General features: G+C 34.0%; 1 protein-coding gene and 1 long non-coding RNA gene across 2 annotated transcripts in view; both read right to left on the bottom strand.

Moving 5' to 3' along the window:
- Positions 1 to 12253, bottom strand: part of LOC105107429 (probable LRR receptor-like serine/threonine-protein kinase At4g08850) — a 29225-nt gene extending 16972 nt beyond the window's left edge. The window contains exon 1 of the mRNA XM_011001357.1: positions 12191 to 12253. Within this exon, the coding sequence (XP_010999659.1) occupies positions 12191 to 12226 (36 nt within the window). The 5' untranslated portion in view covers positions 12227 to 12253. The remainder of the gene's footprint in view (positions 1 to 12190) is intronic.
- A 3737-nt stretch (positions 12254 to 15990) lies between these two features.
- LOC105107432 (uncharacterized) lies at positions 15991 to 19842 on the bottom strand. The gene is made up of 2 exons (XR_838878.1): positions 19459 to 19842; positions 15991 to 16228 (listed from the first exon to the last, which is right to left on the bottom strand). It is a non-coding gene; the product is annotated as an uncharacterized LOC105107432 (long non-coding RNA).
- Positions 19843 to 21565: the final 1723 nt, after the last annotated feature.

Raw genomic sequence — 21565 nt, 5'->3', positions numbered from 1 at the left:
TTCTGGTAGATCTAAGGACGAGGATTCTGATGGTGGTGGTCTCGTTGGCCGTTGATGGCTGAGGAGGGAGAATCGACGACTTGAAGGTCGATTGGCTGATGTCGGTCACGGCCTTTTTCCGGCCACAATCGCCGATGAAAAAGTGTAAAACTGCCGAGGTTTTGCTTCAGAGGAGGCGATTCACGTTTCTGTGGTGGTTTTGCCGCTTGAGATGGCTGGAAATGGGAGATCGGCGGAGAGAGAGAGAATCACCAGTGAGAGGAGAGAGAAGCTCTGGGTTTTGCTACGGTGTGGACAAGTGTATGGTGCACTCATGTGTCTGAAGCCTATGATCACATTTTTATATTTGTTTGTCAGGAATATGAGGCAAGGTTATTTTGTCTTAAAAAATTACATGGTGGCATTATTACATCTGTTGAGGAGGTAGTGAATCTGCAAAAAAGAAATTCAGAGAGAAATCATTACTACTGGAATTTTGACCGCCAAAGAAAAATTTACTGCCATCTAGTGATTTGAATGAAGAATGGAGGAAAAGAAAGACTGGAAAAACAGTGATTGGTAAGTTTCCTTACCTCAATAGGTCAAACTAAACCATCTTTCATCTACCAGATGTTTATTCTAGAGATTCCTCGTGGCCTTCCTTCAATGGACATGGTTGTCAGACTAAATGGTTGTTCTTATGTGAACTAGCCTATGAATCTTACTCCAGCATATATGGCTGTATATTTTTTAAGACTCTTATCACTTGATTGGAGCTTGCAACATATAAGCACAAGTCAATAGATAGGCGGCTCATCTCATTTTAGCAATGCCAAATTTTAATCACCAGTGCTAGGTTGTTTTTAGATGCCCCTCTTTACAATTCTTGGGGCACAGCACATGCAGGGAGGGGTAGTAGCTGAAGACATAAACTTACTGGATACCGAGTGAAACTCTGTCCTAAGTATTCTAAAAGTCATCAAATAGTTGTTTTTGTCACTTTCATGATGCCTAATCAGTCGCTCACTTTCAAGTCCTGTATATTCCCTTATTGTTGATAGGTTTCAAAATCGCCATCTGAATTGGAGGTTATTTTGGGAGTTATAAAGAGCCATTGCAAGGCCCAGTTAGAAAATGAAGTTGTGTCTGCTGCCAGCCTGTAAATACAAGTCTGGAGGTATGCTTGATCGATTCTTCTTTTCTTTTTTCTTTTTCTTTTTCTTATGGAATTGAGGAAAAGTAAAGTTAGAAATGTTGATCCAACTTACTTCAAAAGCTTACTAGGAAGCTTAAGGTACTTAACATGTACCAGACCGGATATAGAGATTTATATCGATAATCGATCAGCGATTACATTGGCAAAGAAACCGGTGTATCATGAAAGAAGTAAATATATTGATACACGTCATCACTTTATCCGAGAGCATGTAAAGAACAAACAAGTCGAGCTGATATCCTGCAAGATAGATGATCAAGTTGCAGATATCTTTACCAAGCCATTAAAGAGAGAAGTATTTATCAGATTGAAATTCATGCTTGGAATGACATCCCTTGATTGAGTTTAAGGAGGAGATTTGTTGAAGTAAACTCAATCTAGAAGGTCAAGGAAGGCAGCCACCAACTGTCACCGCCCAACCCTCTAGCCGCTGGCCGCTTTCACACAGTCGGCAACAGCCGACTTCACACTTGAAGGTTGAATTTTCTTATTTTGATTTCGTGTATAAATAAATAGTTAAACTTATGCAATTATATGTGGAGAGATTGAGAGAAACACTAGAGAGAAAGAGAGAGGGTGTGTTATTGTAAACTTTTCATTATTGTAAGCTTGTTGTTCTTGAAATAAAAAAGTGTGTTTTATCCTCTCCGAGTGTTTCAAAGCCACCATAAGTGGTTTCTCCCACCAACATATTCGACAATGTCTCACACGTTCAATGTTCTCTTCCTCTGGGATCGCCATTGTTAGATCAATTTCCAAAATTCAATCAAGTAACGTTTGTCTAGAAGCTTCTAATTGATCTAAATGAGTCTAGATGTGGTACTTCAGACCAGTAATGATTCGTAAACTGAAGTGAGATCACTACTAGTAAACTACCAGTATTAGTCGAAGGTTTTCTAACTTAGCTTCGAAGTTCAATGGGGAGTGTTATGAAGATAGCAGATTTGAATGAAAGAATCCTAGAGAAATAAGAAGAGAAATGAAGAAGGCAGAGAGAGCAGCTGACAGTTGAAGGAAGAAGATGAATATATTCATTGTTTTTCATTTTAACCCATTTTACATTATTGAAAATGTATTTTAACAGAAGCTGCAGACATAAACCAGCTTCTTTCTTCAAAGTTTAACACCTTTAACAGCTTTTCTAACTGCTTCTAACTGCCTAACAGTATTAACAACTTTAACTGTTTAACAGTATTTTAACTACCTCATCCTGTAATCACTTGAGATGTGGCATGATTCTGATAATTGATATCTTTACATGTATAAGTTAGCAAAAATACAAAGCAGTTACATATTATGATCAAAAAAGTTGAAATAGAATGATATATTTAAATCATTGCCAATTCAAGCGCAGCTGTTACCATGAGAAATGCCAGATTTTGTGCTCTCCGTAACTATAGGATGAGTCTGTTATTCCTGCAAATATTGCTATTGATTCTGATTGTAAATATTTGTCTGTTACACATATTTGAATCCCTGAAATTAAGTTCTCAGGGCTGTATAAAGATTACAAGAAATGAATGGAAATTGTGTGAGTTGTATTACAATAATGTTGCAGTGTTAGTTGCTACAAGAACCTGTTCTGGAATCTCAGGATGTGCCTATCGCCTTCATGCCTATCAGAGTCATGCGAGAGGTCCTCTTTAAGCACATCATATGTTGTCCATACAATGTCAGCATTGACAAGCTGACCAACAAATGTATTTGGAAGAGATGTATCTCGCACGTGTTCAAACAGAGAAGTTTTTAAGGAACCTGGACGTGTATGCCTTAAAATGGATAACAATTACCTAGTCAGTCCTACAATCTTGCTGCATCAGGAAAAAAAATGTACAAGACCACAATTCAATAAATTTCCAAATGAAAATGAAATTTTCCGCATCAAATATTCACTCCATATGCAGTAGAAGGTAACAGATTCTTGAGTCTTCACCTAAAAGAAGTGAACTGTTTATAAAATACAGAACACGCAGCCCATAGCTATCAATTTAGATTCCAATCTTGAATCAGATGTTAATACACAAGTTTGTGAATCCAGACATTTTAAAGTTTGTCTACTAATCTGACTTAAATGTTCACTTATATACTTGAAAGCAAAAACACACACAGAAGTTAGACTACCATAGGGACAGAGTTAAATCTTTTGATTAAAATTTAAAAAATCTCATAACTACATGTCTCAGTAAATCTGTAGCTAATAGATATTCAAGTTCTATTTTCTCATGGGACCTGGGAGTGATGTGGCACGTGGTTCATGGTTGAAATGTCATTAACATATAGCTAATAGCAAGAAAAACTTCTCTCGTTTACTATCAAAAAAAGCAAGGAAAAATCATGTCACACGCTCAAGAGTGCCAAAAAGTCAGTACACCCCTTTTGGTATTCGGATCTTTTGGTATTCGGGTCGGGTCAGCCCGCTGGCGCGTGACGACGCGTGCGGCCATTTCCGACGTTCGATTTCGATGCGGTTTTTCACTAGTGGCTTCGTCTCTTCCTCCTCTACATAATGGTATGGTCAAAACATAATTTTGACAACTTTCATTTTTGAGCGAAATCAAACACCACTTTGAACCATGTGCTCTGATACCAATTGTTGGGAATTCTGACCGGTGATGTTCTGATATTTGCTTATTGGAGGCTAAGCACACTGACACAATATTTAATGTGATTCGGCAAACTGCCTACGTCCACGGGAGAAGCCATTGCATTATGTAGGAAGAGTACAAGATTTACAACAATAGGGAATGAGGAATCATTCACTCCTTTTTAACTCTCAACCTCACTTTTTTCTCTTTTTGCAGTGCTGCAATGACAGCTACTGCTTGTTGCCCTTGGCAGCACACTCTCTCCTACATTTCTCACCTCTCTGGCTCTACTTCCTCTCTCTCATTTTGCTCTCTCACATATGCCTCTATTTATAGGCATTTGTGGAGGCTCTTCTTGCTTTGTTGTCAATATTGGTGGCCACCAACTCTAGTTCATCTAACAATGGTGGCTGTCAATAATCAATGGTTGGTGCCTTTCATTTGTTGCACATGAAATGACAATCAACCTGGGAGTAATGTGGCACGTGGTTCGAGGTTGAAATGTCATTAACATATAGCTAATACCAAGGAAAACTTCTCTCGTTTACTATCAAAAAAAGCAAGGAAAAATCATGTCACACGCTCAAAGAGTGCCAAAAAGTCAGTACACCCCTTCATGTTGAACAATGATCGCTTACATTGTCAATGTGATTAGTAAAGGCTGATATTTCTATTTCTTCCTCAGCCCAAAGAAATTATGGAGAAATAGTGAATGAAAAAAGAAGAAGAAAAGCTCACATCCATATATATGATAAGCTAAGAATTTGGCAGTCAGTGCAATAAAACATGAAGGAATGCTGAAATTGCAAAGTGCAGAAAAAAAGCACAGTAAGAAGTTATACCGTGTGATTTTAGAATGCCATTGAGGTAATATAGGAGCTGGACAGACTATAAGAGTGGCACCAGTAGCTATGGGAGTGTCAGCCACTTCTATGAGTTGAGAGCACATAGAAGTTAAGAGCTGGACAGACTTTAACAATTTTGAGGGGCTGATTAGGCATCCTTTCTTAATCTTTGCTTTTAATAACTTGGCTGTAATTTGTCATTACATGTGATTAGCTATACCATAATATACTATAGAAAGAAAAAGAATTGAGCCCCCCTAAGGATCTATGAAAGCACCATGTCATTGCAACGCTGCCAAAGGGTATGTTCTTCAGGATTTGAAGCCTCATGCGGTTCTTTGATTTTACCGGTAATGAAACCTGTCTTATTCTTGGCACTCACAGAAATTTTCATAGCACAGTGCCAAGAGTTGTAGTTGTCACCTTTTAATCGCTTTGAAACAAGGAGCAAACCAGGATGATCTGAGTGATGGAGAAATAAAGGATGACCAAGGGAACTAGAAAGAACGGGGGATGAATCGACAGAATTGAAGAACCCAATATCGTTTTCAGCCATGATGTTGAAAGGGAAAATCAAAGACAAGGTAGAAACGCAGCAGATAGTAGATGCGTTGAAGAAATAAGGTTAGGACGTAACCTGCTCTGATACCATAAAGATATTCAAGCGGAATGATTCATTGTATTGATTACGTTCATCATATATACATGGTGCCTTAGGGTTCTCCTATAAATTAGGAGAATAATAAGGAATGATAGCTAATATAATTGAATGTAAATTAATACAGTATATTCTAACATATCTTTTCTAATTATATCAAGATACATTGTCGATATACTTTCCAACACTTTCTTAATCTATGCTTTTAATAATTTGTCATTACATGTGATAGCTATACCATAATATACTGCAGAAAGAAAAAGGATCGAGAGAAAAACCATGAACAAAGTCGATATGAATAATGATTTGAGAAAGGAAACTCTGAAGAGAAGTGGAGAAGAATCAACTTTCTGGTTTCTTCTTTAAGGTTGCTGAGAAAAATTGTGATGTTTTGAATAAATAAGTAGGAAAATACAATAAAGCCCTTGGTGGCTTAAAGTGTAGGTATAAATGAATGAGGGGTAGTGTAGTAATTCAACAAAACTTGATAAATATAAATAGAAAGTAAAAAAAAAAAAACAAAATAAATGATCTGAAATTAGAGAGAATCAGCAGGAGAAAGAAGGGAGAAAGAAGAAGAAGAGAAAAGAGAGAAAGTAGAAGAAAAATAGAAAGGAGTTGAAGGAAATAAGTTTAAAGGTAAGATTATATATAAATATGTGTTGATTAAGTTTTAATTTTGGTTTTGATAAATGTTAGGGTTTTGAAAATTTGTGTTTTGGGTTTGATTGATGAATTAATTGAATTTTATGGGTTGATTGTTATGGGTAATGGATTATTTGGTGGATTTTGAGAGATTGAATTGAAAGATGATGATTTTGAGTTATGATTTTGTTTGAATGGTGAAATTATGTTAGAAATAAGGAAAGAACAGTGGGTTTCTGTTGAAATTCTGGGTTGGAGGTTGAAGATGACGAAAATTCATTTTGGTCCTTCAATTTGTGGAAATTACAGTTTAGTCCCCAAACTTTGGAAAATTTACAGATTGGTCCCTGGGGCATATTCCGAGATTCTGAACAGAATAAAAGATAAATTATGGGCAGAATTCCTGTATAGTTATGAAATTTTAACACTTTCAATTTGGTCCTTCAATTTGACAAAAATTACCGTTTAACCCTAAAAATTTGATAAAATTCCAGAATGGTCCCTGGAGTATAATGAGATGATCTGGACAGAAATGAGGATTGGTTATGGTCAGAATTTCAGTATATTCATGGATTTATGATAAGTTTAGTTTGGTCCTCCAAATGGATTAAGTTACAATTTGACCCTTAAAAATATAATAAATTACAGATTAGTCCCTAGCTGTAATATTAGCTTTTGCAGATGTGTTTGATGAATAATTGAGGGTTAGTTAGTGAAGTATTACCAATTTTATTATTTGTTTTATTGTGGATTAGATTTTGAGAAAATCGTTAATTTTTGGGTTTTTGGAATATAACTAATTAGTTCAAAAATATATAGGGTTATGGAATATATACTTAAATAAGTGTATTAAATAGGTTATATATTCTTTTGAGTCATTCTTGAATATGTCTCCTTTGTATTCAGATAATCCTGATATTCTACCGGCAGGACGTCAGTAGGATTTTCTTCGGTGTTTGCTTTTGATTTCTGTTTGCTTTCGAGTCAGGTGAGTGGATAATTTTCCATATGCAAGAGAAATATTATAAATATTTGATTTGTTAATATGAATTAGATCATGCTTCTTGATAATATATATGGTGACTATTATCCTTGTTATGATAAGCATGATCATTTGTTGAATCTGAATTCTTGATATGAACCAGTATGTATTTTGGATTGACTTCTGAATTGATAGCTCCTCATTTGATTGATGTCATGAGTTGAGCCTTGAGATATTAATATGTCTGTTTGAGTATGATTATGACCCTATGGTATGTCAGTCAGAATACCCATGCTAACAGGGTAGTGTTAGTCTTTGTGCACATCGTATCTGAACCCTAGTTGGTCGAGGGAGTCACCAACCTGTGTGGACTGATCATCCCACAGTACGGAGCCTCATGCTCATTGCATTTTGATTTTCTGACGATTTTACCATATGATATTCTTGTTATGGCCTATTTGAGAAACCTTTTTTTATAAGAACCTAAATCCATACTTGTATATATATTTCTCATTATTGTATTATTTCGTGTGTGTATATTGAACATTATCTACTCACTGAGTTGTTAAACTCACACTCTCATTATTTATCATTTTCAGGCTTATAGCTTGATAGCAGGTCACTTTTGTTGGACCTTCAGAACCTGTTCTTTTGGTTGTAATCCGTGCATTTTCCTTTATGTCTAATTAGTGCTCCAAAACTATAAAATTATATTAACTCTTGTATTAAGACAATTCAATTATATTATGAAGTTGATTTTGTTATTAATGCTGCGTTGAACTCTGATTGAGTTAGGATAAATTTGTATGTAAGTTTGGGTTCGCATAGGTACGGAACCTTGGAGGGGAACCTTGCCTATGTGCCGGTCATGGATCCGGGATTCGGGTCGTGACAAAAACGCTTTTGTTTAATTTTGCACTTTATTGAGGAGTCCTTGTTGGCATTATTCATGACAATGATTTCATAACATAATGCAACATCTGAGGTACCCTTGATATATCTCAAGATCCTCTTAATAGTATTCCAATGCTCTCTACTAGGATTTGCCATATATTGACTAGCTGCTCCCACTACTTGTACAATGTCTGGTCTTGTACATATCATGGCAAACATTAAACTTCCCACTGCTAATGCATACGGTACTCGAGACATCTCCATCCTCTCTGCTTCATTTCTAGGAGACATATTTAAGGATAATTTGAAGTTAATAGGAAGTGGGGTGGAAATTGGCTTACAATCTTTCATGTTGAAGCGTCGCAAGATCTTCTTCAAATAATTCTTCTGAGAAAGTCAAATCTTCCTCTTACTTCTGTCTCGGTAAATTTGCATCCCTAGAATCTTGTTTGCTGGTCCCAAGTCCTTCATATTAAACTCCCTAGCCAATTGTGCCTTCAATTCTTGGACTCAATCTTTGTTGGAGCCTATCACCAACATGTCATCCACGTACAACAACAAAATGATGAAATCTTCTTCAAACCTTTTGTAATACGTACAATGGTCTGAACTGAGTCTATTATACCCAAGGCTAATTATGAAGGAATCAAATCTCTTGTACCAACATCTCGGTGCCTGTTTAAGACCGTATAGAGATTTGTTCAACCTGCAAACCAAGTTCTCCTTGCTTGTTTCAGCAAAACCCTCTGTTAGAGCATATAAATTTCTTATTCAAGTTCTTCATAAAGAAATGCAGTTTTCACGTCTAATTGCTCCAAGTGAAGATCAAATATAGCACACATTGCTAAGACTACTCTGATTGTCGTAAGTCGTACCACTAGAGAAAATGTCTCATTGAAGTCTGTTCCTTCTTTCTGATCAAATCCTTTCACCACCAATCTTGCACGATACCGCTCCACTTGATCATTGTCATCATGTTTTATCTTGTAAACCCATTTGTTGTCAATGGCCTTTCTTCCTTGTGGTAGTGGAACAAGATCCCAAGTATTATTCTTGTGCAGAGCTTCAATCTCCTCTTACATTGCTGTCATCCACATAGATACATTTGTGCTTTTGATAGCCTCATGAAAAGTTGATGGCTCTCCATCCTCTGTTAGAAGACAGTATGCAATGTTACTCTCAGTAACATATTCTGAGTGCCAGATCGGTGGTCTTCTTTCACGAGTCAACCGCCAAACTTTAGGAGTTTTAGACTCTATTTGTTCTTGCTCTTCATTATTTGATACAGCTTTAGAAGAAGTATTATTCTGAGTATTTTCCATCTAGACTGCTGTAGTCTTCTTTAGAATGCTATTATGTTCCTCCATTTGCATTTTACCTTTTGCAAATATGACATCTCTGCTGATAACAATCTTGTAAGCAATGGGATCTCATAAGCGATATACCCCTTCACTCCATCAGCATATCCCAAGAATACACATTTTCTGGATTTTAAATCTAGCTTGCTAACTTCTTGTGTATTGTACATCACGTACACAGGACTTCCAAATATATGCAATCGAGAATAATCAGCTGGTTTTCCAGTCCACATCTCCATCGGTGTCTTCAGCTCAATTGCGGTTAATGGAGATCGATTTATCACATAACAGGCGGTATTGACTGCTTCTGCCCAAAATGACTTTCCTAGACCTACAGCCTTCAGCATTGCTCTTGTTCTTTCGAATAGAGTTTTGTTCATCCGCTCTGCCACTCCATTTTGCTGTGAAGTGTATGCCGTTGTGAACTGCCTTTTGATACCTTCATGTTGACAGAAGTTATCAAATCCATCACTAGTATATTCTCCTTTATTGTCAGTCCTCAAACACTTGATCTTCTTTTCATATTCAAGTTCCACCCGTGCTTTGAAAGTTTTAAAGATTGTAAGCACATCTGCCTTCCTTCTAATTGGATACACCCAACATCTCTTGGAGAAGTCATCTATGAATGATAAAGTATCTTGCTCCTCCCAAGGATACAACCGGTGCTTACCAAACCTCAGAGTGAATCAGGTTTAAGATGCATTTGCTCTTAGTTGTTGATGTGCCAAACTTCAACCTGTGTTATTTACTTGTAACACAGTGCTCACAAAAAGGTAAAGTAACCTTTGTAAGCCTAGGGAGTAACTTCTGATCAAAGAGAACCTTTAAACCTTTCTCTGACATGTGACCTAGTTTTTTATGCCAAATCACTGTCTTCTCTTCTGCAGGACTAGCTAATGCGATTGATGCTTGTGCCTTATGATGTGTTTCTCCCATTAATACAAATATATTTGCAACTGTTTTTCTTGCCTTTAAAACCACCAGCGCTCCTTTGATGATTTTCATGATTCCATTATCTGTTCGGATCTTACAGCCAAGACTATCAAATTGTCCTATGGATAAAAGATTCTTCTTTATGTCTTTCACATGTCGCTCTTCTGAAATAGTACGAATTAAGCCATCATACATCTTCAATTTGATGGTGTCAATGCCAACAATCTCTAAAGCATTATTATCACCCATGAACACTTTGCCTCCAGAGATAGGTTTATATGTATGGAACCAATCTCTATTAGGAGTCATATGTCATGTTGCTCCTGGATCCATTAGCTAGACCTTAGTGAGCTCTTTTTTATCTGTAGAGATTGTCGCTGCTTCACTATATAAAACCTCTCCATCACATCCTTGAGATTTTAATGACTCTATAGTATTCTCTATACCCTTTTTAAACCAACAATCCTTTTTGAAGTGCCTCTTTTTGCCACAGTTGTAGCATTTCACAACCTTCTTACTTCTTGATTTGGACCTCCCCTACCTTTGACTCCCACTAGAGCCACGCTTCATTGATCTTCCTCTTGACACCAACAACGCCTCTGCTTAGTTTGAACTGTTTCTTTCTCCTTTGTTTTTGCGCCTATTTTCTTATTCCAAGATAGCGGCTGCAACATCATCGAAGACTAGATAAACTGAGAGGATATTATTTGTCAAGTTGATAATGAGTTGATCATATGAATCAGGAAGACTTTGAAGTAGAAGCTCTACACGTTCATTTTCCTCTATTTGCTGACCCAATGTAGTGAGTTGTGAAAATAAAGTTCTTATTGTGTTGATGTGGTTAGTCACCGACATGGTTTCTGCCATTCGAAGGGTATAAAGTCTCTGCTTTAAGAAAATCTTATTGTGCAAAGACTTGGACTCGTATAGCTTTGTTAGAGTCTCTCATATCTCCTTAGCTGTTTTCTTCTCCGCCACACTTGATAATACTTCATCGGCTAATGCTAAATGTATGTTAGTAATAGCATTGCCATCCATCTCATTCCATTTTGCATCATCAGTGATCTCCGTGGGTCAATCCCCAATTGCTGCCAAGCAATTGTCTTTCCTTAAGATTGCCTTGATTCTCATTTTCCACAGTGAGAAATTGCTCCTATTAAACCTCTCAATCTCGTACTTTGCTACCATTGTATTCACCAAGATCTATTCAGTTATCATCGTTTCACAAATTTGTAATGTATACAAAAATAGTATCGTGTGAATAATACTTCACAAAGTAAGTTCTCAATCTCCTTAGATAGAACTTCTTAAAGTGTATTTAATCACTGTAGTGACTTTCTATATATGGCAACAGTAACGTATGTGAGCAGTACCGTATAGATGAATAGTGTCGTATATGTGAATAGTGCCGTATACGTGAATAGTAACCGTATACATGAATAACTTTTATGTATTAACAACACCAACCAGAAGGCTCTGATACCAATGTTAGGATGCTTCCATGCAAACCCAACAAGACAAAAGTTAAGGGATAAGATAAAATGAGAAATGGAACACACAAGAATTTGCGTGGTTCACCCAATTGAGCTACGTCCACAGGCAAGTATAGAAGGGTTTTACTAAGTAATGTGAGAATACAACTTCTCTCTAATAATAGGAGAATAACAAAAATCTCTCAATTATTAGAAGAAAACACCTTACTTACTATCTCACAAATACCTTACAATTTTGTAGGATTACTCTCTTCTCACCCTCTCTTCTTTCTCTCTACTTGCTCTCAAGTTTCTCTCTTGTAATGTCTATAATGCTTGGATGCATTGCCTATTTATAGTCAAGCATCCATGCAAAAGACAAAGGGTAAGGTAGGTGGCACCAAATTGGTGCCTAACATTGTTCACAAATTGGTGCCTAACATTATTCACAAAATATTGTTGACTTCGTCAACAATGTTAAGGTAGTTTCACACCTAAAAGAGGGAGTACAATCAAAACCAAAAGTTTGTTGCTCTTCTCTTGATATTTTTGCTGCTTTTTGGAAGATTTCACAACTTCAAACCACTGGCGTTGCCACATATATACCCTTATTATCCCTTAATGTCTTTGAAAATGCTCGGAATCCGTCCAGAAAGCATGTTGTGAGAGATATTCAGAGTTTCCAACTTCTGCAGTTGCCCAAGTTGGCCTCGGTATCTCTCGAGTCAAGAAATTGCAACTAATATGAAGATCTCGAGTCAAATGACCCGTGAATTCATTGTTACAAAAAGACAAATACTTCAAATGGGTGAGATTGTTCATCTGTGAGGGCAATGGGCCGTGAAATTTGTTCACATATAATCTCAGGTCCACAAGCAAGTTGTCCTATTTCTGAAAGAACACATGCAGATAAATTATTGTGACTTAGATAAAGTATAGCGAGCATTGTCATGTTACCTGTTGCACGTCAAAAAAATCCGCGCGGCGTCGGCTCTGGCAATTTTTCATCGTTATTATTTGATTTGGAGCTTGTTTGGTATTGTGGTAACTGTTGTGGTTGTGGTTTGAAAAAAGTCATTTTATAAAAAATGCTTTTAGTTGAGGTTAGTTTGAAAAAATAGGTGTTTGGTTAAAACTGTGGTTGAAATTGAGGTTGAACAAAAAGTAGTTTAGTGTGTTTGGTTAAGAATGCTTTTGAAATTAAGGTTATAAAATAATTTTTAAAAATATATATTAATATTAATGATTTTTAATTTAAATATTATGAATTTAACTATTACTATTACATCATGAAATAAACCATACTTAATATAAAATATTTTTTATTATTTCATAAAACTATCTATAATTCCATTACGTATAAAATAAATTCGATAAGAACTACAGTTTCTATAATTTTTATAGTATATAATAAAATTAGATAAAATATTATCAGATATAAATTTCATTCTAAACTAATTTTTAAAAAATATTAAAAAACTTACCTTAAAAAAAAACGCAATGCACGTGAACAGTGCAATTTTTATGCACTGTTCACATGAACAGTTAATATTAATTGCACTGTTCACTGAACAGTGCAATTAGATGAACAGGGCAAGAAAAGCAGCCTTTAGCTGCTTCTTTCAATTCTGCGTTCCAAACACAGAAATTAATGGGACCCATGAACAGTAATTAGTGGTACCCTTGCCTCCTGCGTTTTATTTTAAACGCAACTTTTAACGCGTAAACAAACGGTCTCTTGATCTTGTTGGATTCGTTAGGAGTCGCCACCTAGTATTTAATTGAAGTTACTAGGAAACCTGATTGTACTGGTCTTGTCAGAAATTCGCGAGTAAGGGACCGGTTGTGGTTAAGGAAGGTATTAGCACCCCTAACGCACCCTACCTGAGGTAAGCTGCTTCATGAACTTGATGTGTTAAAGAAGTTTTAAAAATTTTGTCTTTTCATCGGATTTTAGAAATACAACTTCCATACAAGTTTGTACTTCTACACCATGATCCAATCAAAATATTAAATTCTTCTTTATTCTCTTCAATTTTATCATAAACAAAAAGAAAACATTCATAAGACAAATACAAGCACACACATGCATTTTTTTCTTTTTCTTTTTTCTTTTTTCTTTTTTTCTTTTTTCTTTTCTTTTTTTTTACATCCACAATACAAATTATAAAAATCCAAAACTAAATAAAAATTACATTAAATAATTTAAAATTTATAAAACAATCCCTAAAACTCCAAAAATTGCATTGAAGTCCCTTATAGGGCAGTGTGAGCAGTGCCCGTGAACAGTGTCGAAGTGTGAATAGTGGCGGCGCGTTTGCTCCATGCGCCGCCTCTGCCAAAGGTGGCAGAACCAGTAGATCGGGGTCGTCTTCCTCTTCTATGTCTTCTTGCGCCGGCGGTGGGTGTTGTGATTTGGGTTTTCAAATCGGAAGCCATGACAGATTCTGGGCAAAGCTTCCGGCGACCATTACTCATCAAACATTGAAATAATAAAAAAAATCCCAATGGTACAATGGTAAACCGACATCTCATGTAGCATATATCCAAATATCAGCCCCAGTTAACGGTTGGATCTTCCTGGATCGAAGTTAGACCGAAACTGACCTAAGATTGGAGAGCTACTGTTGAACACGCATAACACCTGTTTGGATGGGTTTCATCTCATCTTCACAGTTCAGAATGTGCAATACAACCATACGCATGACATATCCAAAACTCAGGTTGATCCAACGGTGAATAATGGAGAAATAGGTCGGCTTCTCTAACTATTTCGAGAGTGGTTTGCCAGAAATATTCAAATGGTAATATTTCTCTCGTGATTTCAAATATGAATGATTGCTCCAGTCAGAATGCAGAACATATAGGGACGCACAACATACCCAAATTTTGCATTGATCCAACGATAGATGAGAGAGAAATCATCCGGCGACGCTGACAGCTCTAAAGGGTGAAGGAGGTGGCGACTCCTCTAGTGAGGGAGAAGAAAAATGCTAGGGTTTTTTGTGGTTTAGGGTTTCTCTTTTTTTTTTTGTCAAAATCACCCCCCCTCTTTTTCTGTGTTAAAGGTTGCTATTTATAGGCCAAATGTTACTTGGATTTCAAAATTGGTCTCTCAATTTTATTTTTTTGTAAATTTTATTTTTTTTTATTTTTTTGTATTTTTTTGAAAACAAGCAATATCAACATCGACTCAATGAGGAAAATCAATGATTTTAAAAATAACACGTTAAAAGTTGAGCGCGCTCGAAATATCTTTAAAAATTTTAATTCTTTTGAGATGATGTTGAAAATCCTAAAAATGATGCAAATATATTTAAAAATATATTTTTTAGATTTTTTTTCTAAAACTTTATGAAAATATGGATCAAAATTAGGAAATAACCCAAAATTGGGTTATGACATTACCGATAGAAAAAGGGATGGTAATTGGTTCTTGTAATAATTAAGAAATGATAAACTTTTTAATTTTTCAATGAAATAAGGGATTCCACTGGTTAAAGTATTGCTTGATAAGTCAAGTTGATTAAAAAATTCTAACAACCTATTTTTTTAAGGAATGAGATCAGAGAGTTTATTACCTCAAAAAATAAGCTTATCAAGTTTCTAATAAAAGAAGGGATGGGACTAGAGAGTTGGTTTCCATGAAGGGATAATTTTTTTAATTTTTCAATGTAATAAGGGATTTGTTAAATTTTATGGATATTAGATACATTAAATATAATATAGCTATAAAGTAGTTAACCAGATCAACTTTTTCAAAGAAAAAAAATAATGAAAAGTGTTAATACCTGTTTTTTTCAAAGTTCATTTTAGTCCTTTTTTTTCAATTGCTTTCAATTTAACCCTAATTAACCCTAAACTTTTTTTATTTAATACAATTAAACCTCTAATTTCAATCAATTAACTTGGTAAAAATTAAATTTGATCTTTTAAAATTTCAATATTCTCAATTAAGCCAAAATTAGGCTCTCAAACTTAATTTTTCACCAATTAAGCCCAAAATAAAATTAATTTGGCCCATTATTAAATTAAATTGGCTTATTAAAAATTTAATTATGTCATTGGACTCAATTTTTATGCAAATGTATTCAATAATCATTCAATTTGACCTTGAATTTATATTTTTCACTATTTTTTGGCATAATGAGGTACAATTAGGCCTTGAATTTCCTCAAAACATTACAACTTGATTTTTTCCTATTTTTATAGCCCTCCTTTATCTGCTTTCTCCACATTATCAACTTTTATTTTATTTTTTATTTTTTATTTTTTATTTTTTATTTTTGAAAAAAATTAATTTTTAAAGAATAACCTAGAATTAGGTTATGACATTGATAATCAATGAACATGTTCCCTCAATCCATACATCAATAACAATCAACATTTCATTTAAAAGTGAATCTTACATAAATTCATAATATTATGTTTGCATGATTAGAAGTTCACATTTAAAATATACATGCATAGGCATGAGTTTGTATTCTATCCTTCAAATAGTCATCACAAATTTAATCTAAAGGATCTCATAATAGTTATACATTCAGTACATTGATTCGTATAAAATACATCATGATTTAGAATGCAACTACATGATTCCTTGCAAAAGTAGGTTCCCGCGTATTGGATTTCCTAGGCACCTTGTTGGTATGACGTCTCTACTACAGTACAAACATTTACAAGAATGCTATTACTTCTTAATAATAATAAGAATAATAAGAAAATGATTTGGCAGTTTAATGAAGCATTAATATTATCTCATCTTTGAAGCGTGACATTTGCAATTCTTTCATGTTCTTGGTATACACAACTTGCAGTACATATATATGCACCAATTCTTACAATCAACCATAATCTTAAATCCAACCATTCTTTTAAGATATCATTTGTCGAGGTTAACTATTCACTCACCCTAGCCATCCCCTTTGAATGCCATCAACTAAAGCTAATCAATCGTTTGTCTTGGTCGTCCATTCGGATGCCATTAGCCAAAACTAATCATTCATTTGTCCTAGTCATCCCTTCGAATGCATAGCCAAAGCTAATCATTCTTTTGTCACAACCATCCATTCGGATGCCATTAGCCAAAGCTAATCAATTGTTTTTTCGGGTCATCCCTTTAAATGCATAGCCAAAGTTAATCATGCATTTATCCCGGCCATCCCTTTAGATCCATAGCCAAAGCTAATCATGCATTTTTCCTGTCTATCCATTCAGATGCCATTAGTCAAAGCTAATCAATTGTTTTTCCTTATCATCCCTTCGGATGCATAGCCAAAGCTAATCATTCATTTGTCTCCGCCATCCCTTCGGATGTCATTAGCTGAAGCTAATTAAGCTAATCATTCATTTCTTTCTCTAGATTTTTCTCATTACACTCATTAATGTTGTCGTCCTTTATCCAACCATAGTTATCATTCTTTTAAGCTGATATTATAAAGAATCCATATTTATCTATTACTCATATGTTACTTTCCAAGCATGTTCATTTCCTCATAATAACATGCATACATATATCGTTTATATTTTTAGATTTAGTATCTCAATGTGCAAGTGTTCATATGACTCAATTCTTTTATATAGTATTCATGTGAAAGTCTACTGTTATTGTCTACACATTGAATTGTTACTGTCCACACATTGAACTGTTACTGTCCAACTATTACTGTCTAACTTTAAACTATTATTGTCTAGACATTTGAATTGTTATTGTCTACACATTGAACTATTACCGTCCATACATTGAATTATTATTGTCCAACTATTACTGTCTAACTTTAAACTGTTACTATCTAAATATTTGAACTGTTGTTGTCAACACATTGAATTGTTACTGTCTAACTTTGAACTTTTATTGTTTAGACATTTGAATTGTTATTGTTCACATATTAAACTGGTATTGTTCGTATATTGAAATGTTATTGTCCACATATTAAACTCTTACTATCTACATATTGAACTGTTATTGTCCAACTGTTATTATATAACTTTAAACTGTTATTGTCTAGACATTTTAAACTGTCCACACATTGAATTGTTATTGTCCAAACACTCATTAGATTTTTAACTATATCTAGAGTTGTAGAACTCCATTTCAAGTGAGATTAGTCTCATTAGAAAGCTAACACACGAGGCTACAAGTTCTCTATAGAAAGGAGAACCCAATTCTGCCTCTGAGATGATCAAAATTGTTCATCAACAAACACTACCCTACAAGGTCTGTCAGGACCTAAATCTCGATTGATGACCCATGGTTGGGGTTCTACAGCTCCATATTGAGCAAGACCATTTTTCCTAGTTAGCTAACATCCAAAACTATAATTACTATGAAGAAACTTGATCCTAATTCTCTCATCCTCCTACTCGTATTCTCTCAAAAAGTCAGGAGATGAATCTATCCAGATTCATCAACCTTTTTCATTTACACACAACATCCACAATTTAACGTTTTCTCCTTTATCTCAACCCCAGACCATATCATATATTGTTTAAGAGTCTCAAAAAAATATCTTTATAAGAACCAATTTATCGTATTTATTTCAATCTTCCCTTTTAACATCAAAATAAAACATTCTTATCTAAATACAATCCTTGACAACAGTTTTAATCAACCATAAATAACAAACAAATAATATTCCAAACAATCCATACTGTCAAGTTATAATGCATTATCATATGTATAACATATCCAAATATTAACTTCCTCAAATGGTGAAATTTCCAGAAATATAGGTTTAACCAAATTGACCTCAAACTTGCAAACCTACTATGTGAGATACACAACTTCTATATCGAATGTTTGTTTCAGATCTCCACCGTTCAAAATCTAAACAAAATTAGGAAGAACAACATATCTAAATTATAGCCTAATCGAATGGTATTTTCCCAGATATGTTCCTCCCTCGATATCTCTTAAACGGTGACTGATGTAAAAAATCCGTCCGGTGACAATGTACACGACATGGATGAGAACAACATATCCAAATATTGTTTTGATCCAACGATAAAAGGTGGAGTTATAGCTGTCAAATGTTCTGCCATTAATATGTCTTCTCTTCAGCCTCTCTCTAAACTCTCTCTTACTATTGTCGGTCCCTCCAAGAGAGAAAATAGAATGATATTTATAGTCCTGACATCTTGTGAATTGCACATTTATCCCCATCCCTTTTCATCATTTGTACATAAACTCCCAACCTTTTGTTATTTAAATATTGACCTTTCTTGATCTAACGTATTCATTTTGTCCTCACAAATGTTTTTCTTTTGAATAATTTAGTATTATATTCATCTTTCATTTCATTAATTTCACTATTTTTTATCTTAATTGAGGTTTCTTTAATTTAATTTAACCCATTTTACTATTTGTTAAATTTATCATCTTTTAAATACCTAGAAAAATTATAATCGGGGGTCTACAGAATAGGTTTGTTAAATTTCCAATAGAGGGCATCAAACCACTAAGAGTATTTTGACTTAGTGCTAAAGCAATGAGCATGGTCATGTTTCCAATAGAAGAAGGGATGGGACCAGAGAGTTGGTTCTCAAAAAGGTCAAGGTTAGATAAATTTTTTAATTTTCTAATAGAATAAGGTATTTCACCGGTCAAAACATTACTTGATAGGGCAAGTTGATTAAGAGACTGTAACAATCCAATTTCCTTAGGAATAGGACCGGAGAATTTGTTATCCTCAGGATAGAGCTTAGATAAGCATGTCAAGTTTCCAATAGAAGAAGGGATGAGACCAGAGAGTTGGTTCGTAGAAAGATCAAGAAAAGATAATTTTTTTTAATTTTTCAATTTCATGTGGAATGGTTCCAAAAAGAGAATTGTTCTGAAGGTCAAGAACAAAAAGATTAGGGAAGGCCGAGAAGTTGAAATCATAAAGCGTACCTCTCAAGCCAAAGTCTGCAAGGCTCAAACCGGTGACGCTTCCAGACTTGTCACAAGTGATTCCAATCCAGTTAATGCATGGGCTCATGCCGACCCGAGAAGAAAGGAGAGATTGGCTTTGGTTGTCAACACTGGCTTTCCACTCGAGAAGAGGCTCAGCTTCTGTATTATAACCAAATGGTGAAGTTGTGGAGGGAGTGTGTTCAGCTACAGCAAAGAAGGAAGAAGAGTTGAATATATGAAGGAGCACAAACAGGATGTGGAGAAAGAAGGAGAAGAATGGTTTGTTTAGTAAAGACGTCGTCATGGTGTGTTTTTCAAGAGACATAGGATATGGTTTGCTATGGTGGATTAGGCTCTTCATGGAGAGGTATTTATAGGTAGGAAAACATGATTGGAATTTAAAAAAAAAATCCATTGATTATTACATCTCTTCTCTAATTAAGTTGGAATTAATTAACTAGGCTAGCGATAGTGCATAAAATTTAAATAAATAAATATATTATTAGTTTCAAACATAAACTACTTACATGCATTCTCTTTAAAATTTAATTGTATTTTTTTATACAAAATATTTTCTCCTCTTGTATTTATTAATTTCTATAATAAAAGCTCATTTCCAATATAAAAAAAAAATGAGGATCTCATCATTCAATTAACCCAAAACACAACGATAAAAAAATAAGTTTGCCTAGGACACAACTTGATACTGCTAATACATATAGGTTGTGCCATTTTTTCAACTAATAAAAAGAGAAATATTTTTATTTTTATGTGACTCATCAATTATTATATAAAAATTAAATTATTGTTTTATATTTTAGATTGAGTCTTTTATATTTTTTTTCTTAGCCTAGTTGATCCCAATTTGTTCTTAGAGTAAATTATAAATCAATCCCTCTGTAAAATGAATTAAATACTCACCCTGGCTTTAAAATAATTAATTAATTAATCACTTGATCAATGTTGACTATGCTTGATTGATTTGTTTTGTTACAGAAGATATTCTCTTTTTTCTCATTAAATTTTCCATTTTATCTTTTTTTTCCCTTTTACTATTTGATATAAAGAAATAAAATAAATTAAAAAAGACCGTGAAATGAAAAAAAGTATCAAATTACAAATAGATTTAAAATCATAGGGATTATTTATTTATTTATTTTCTACTAATAAATTTTTTTATTCAGTAATGTTCTGGTTCTTAGTTGTTTCGTTCTTTGTTTCAAGCTATTTTCTACTAAATTTGTTTAAATATTTTTGTTAGTATAGAAGGAGCTTAAATTGAATTAATTAATGCTTATTCTTTGTTTTTATGATAGCTTAAGATTGGGTTATTGTTTTGCTTTGCTAGGAAATATATGCTTGATGATATATGTTTTTTAAAAAAGATGTTTTTTGAACTCATGCTTAGTGATGTGTGTTTAAAAAAACAAAATGATTGAACTCATGTTAGATGTTACTTAAAGAGATATATTTCGAAATGAAAGATGCTTAAGAATAAGAAATGATAATAAAGATTTTTCCATTTGGGTGTTAATTGCTAGGTTAACTAATGAAATAACTCAGACAATCAAGGTTATTACTTTTATGCTTGAAAATAGAGAATTAAATTTTTTTTATTGGTTTGACATGGTCATTTAAGATGCTGCATGTTAAATTAAGAATTTTTAACATGTTGTTTTATGTTTTCTTGACCTTTAAATTAAATTATATATAATTAGCAATTAAATTATCACTTTAAATTTCAGTACATATGATTTGTGCCTAAAATGATTTACAATTTTATGCTTAACCATTATTGTTTTATTGGGTTCTGTTTTATCTTCACGAATATACATTACTCGTATCAAGACCTTTTAATTCAATTACATATGATTGTTGGCTATTTTTATTTTCAACAAAACATGTATAAAGACTTTAATTAATTTGAGTTGCATGTAATTGATGGCTGAATTATCATTTTCAATTGGATTGCATATGATTTGTTTCGCGAGATTTTGTTGAGAAAAAAAATTATTCATTTAGTATCACCTCTGTTTATTACACCAAATTCCACTCATTTTCTTTATTGTTGCATTTGCTTCTTTCAACTACAATAACTATTATT

Source organism: Populus euphratica, unplaced genomic scaffold, assembly GCF_000495115.2.
Source record: "Populus euphratica unplaced genomic scaffold, PopEup_1.0 scaffold160.1, whole genome shotgun sequence".
Lineage (NCBI taxonomy): Eukaryota > Viridiplantae > Streptophyta > Magnoliopsida > Malpighiales > Salicaceae > Populus > Populus euphratica.
Note: the sequence above shows the minus strand (reverse complement) of the source record. Positions and strands in the feature narration are given on the sequence as shown.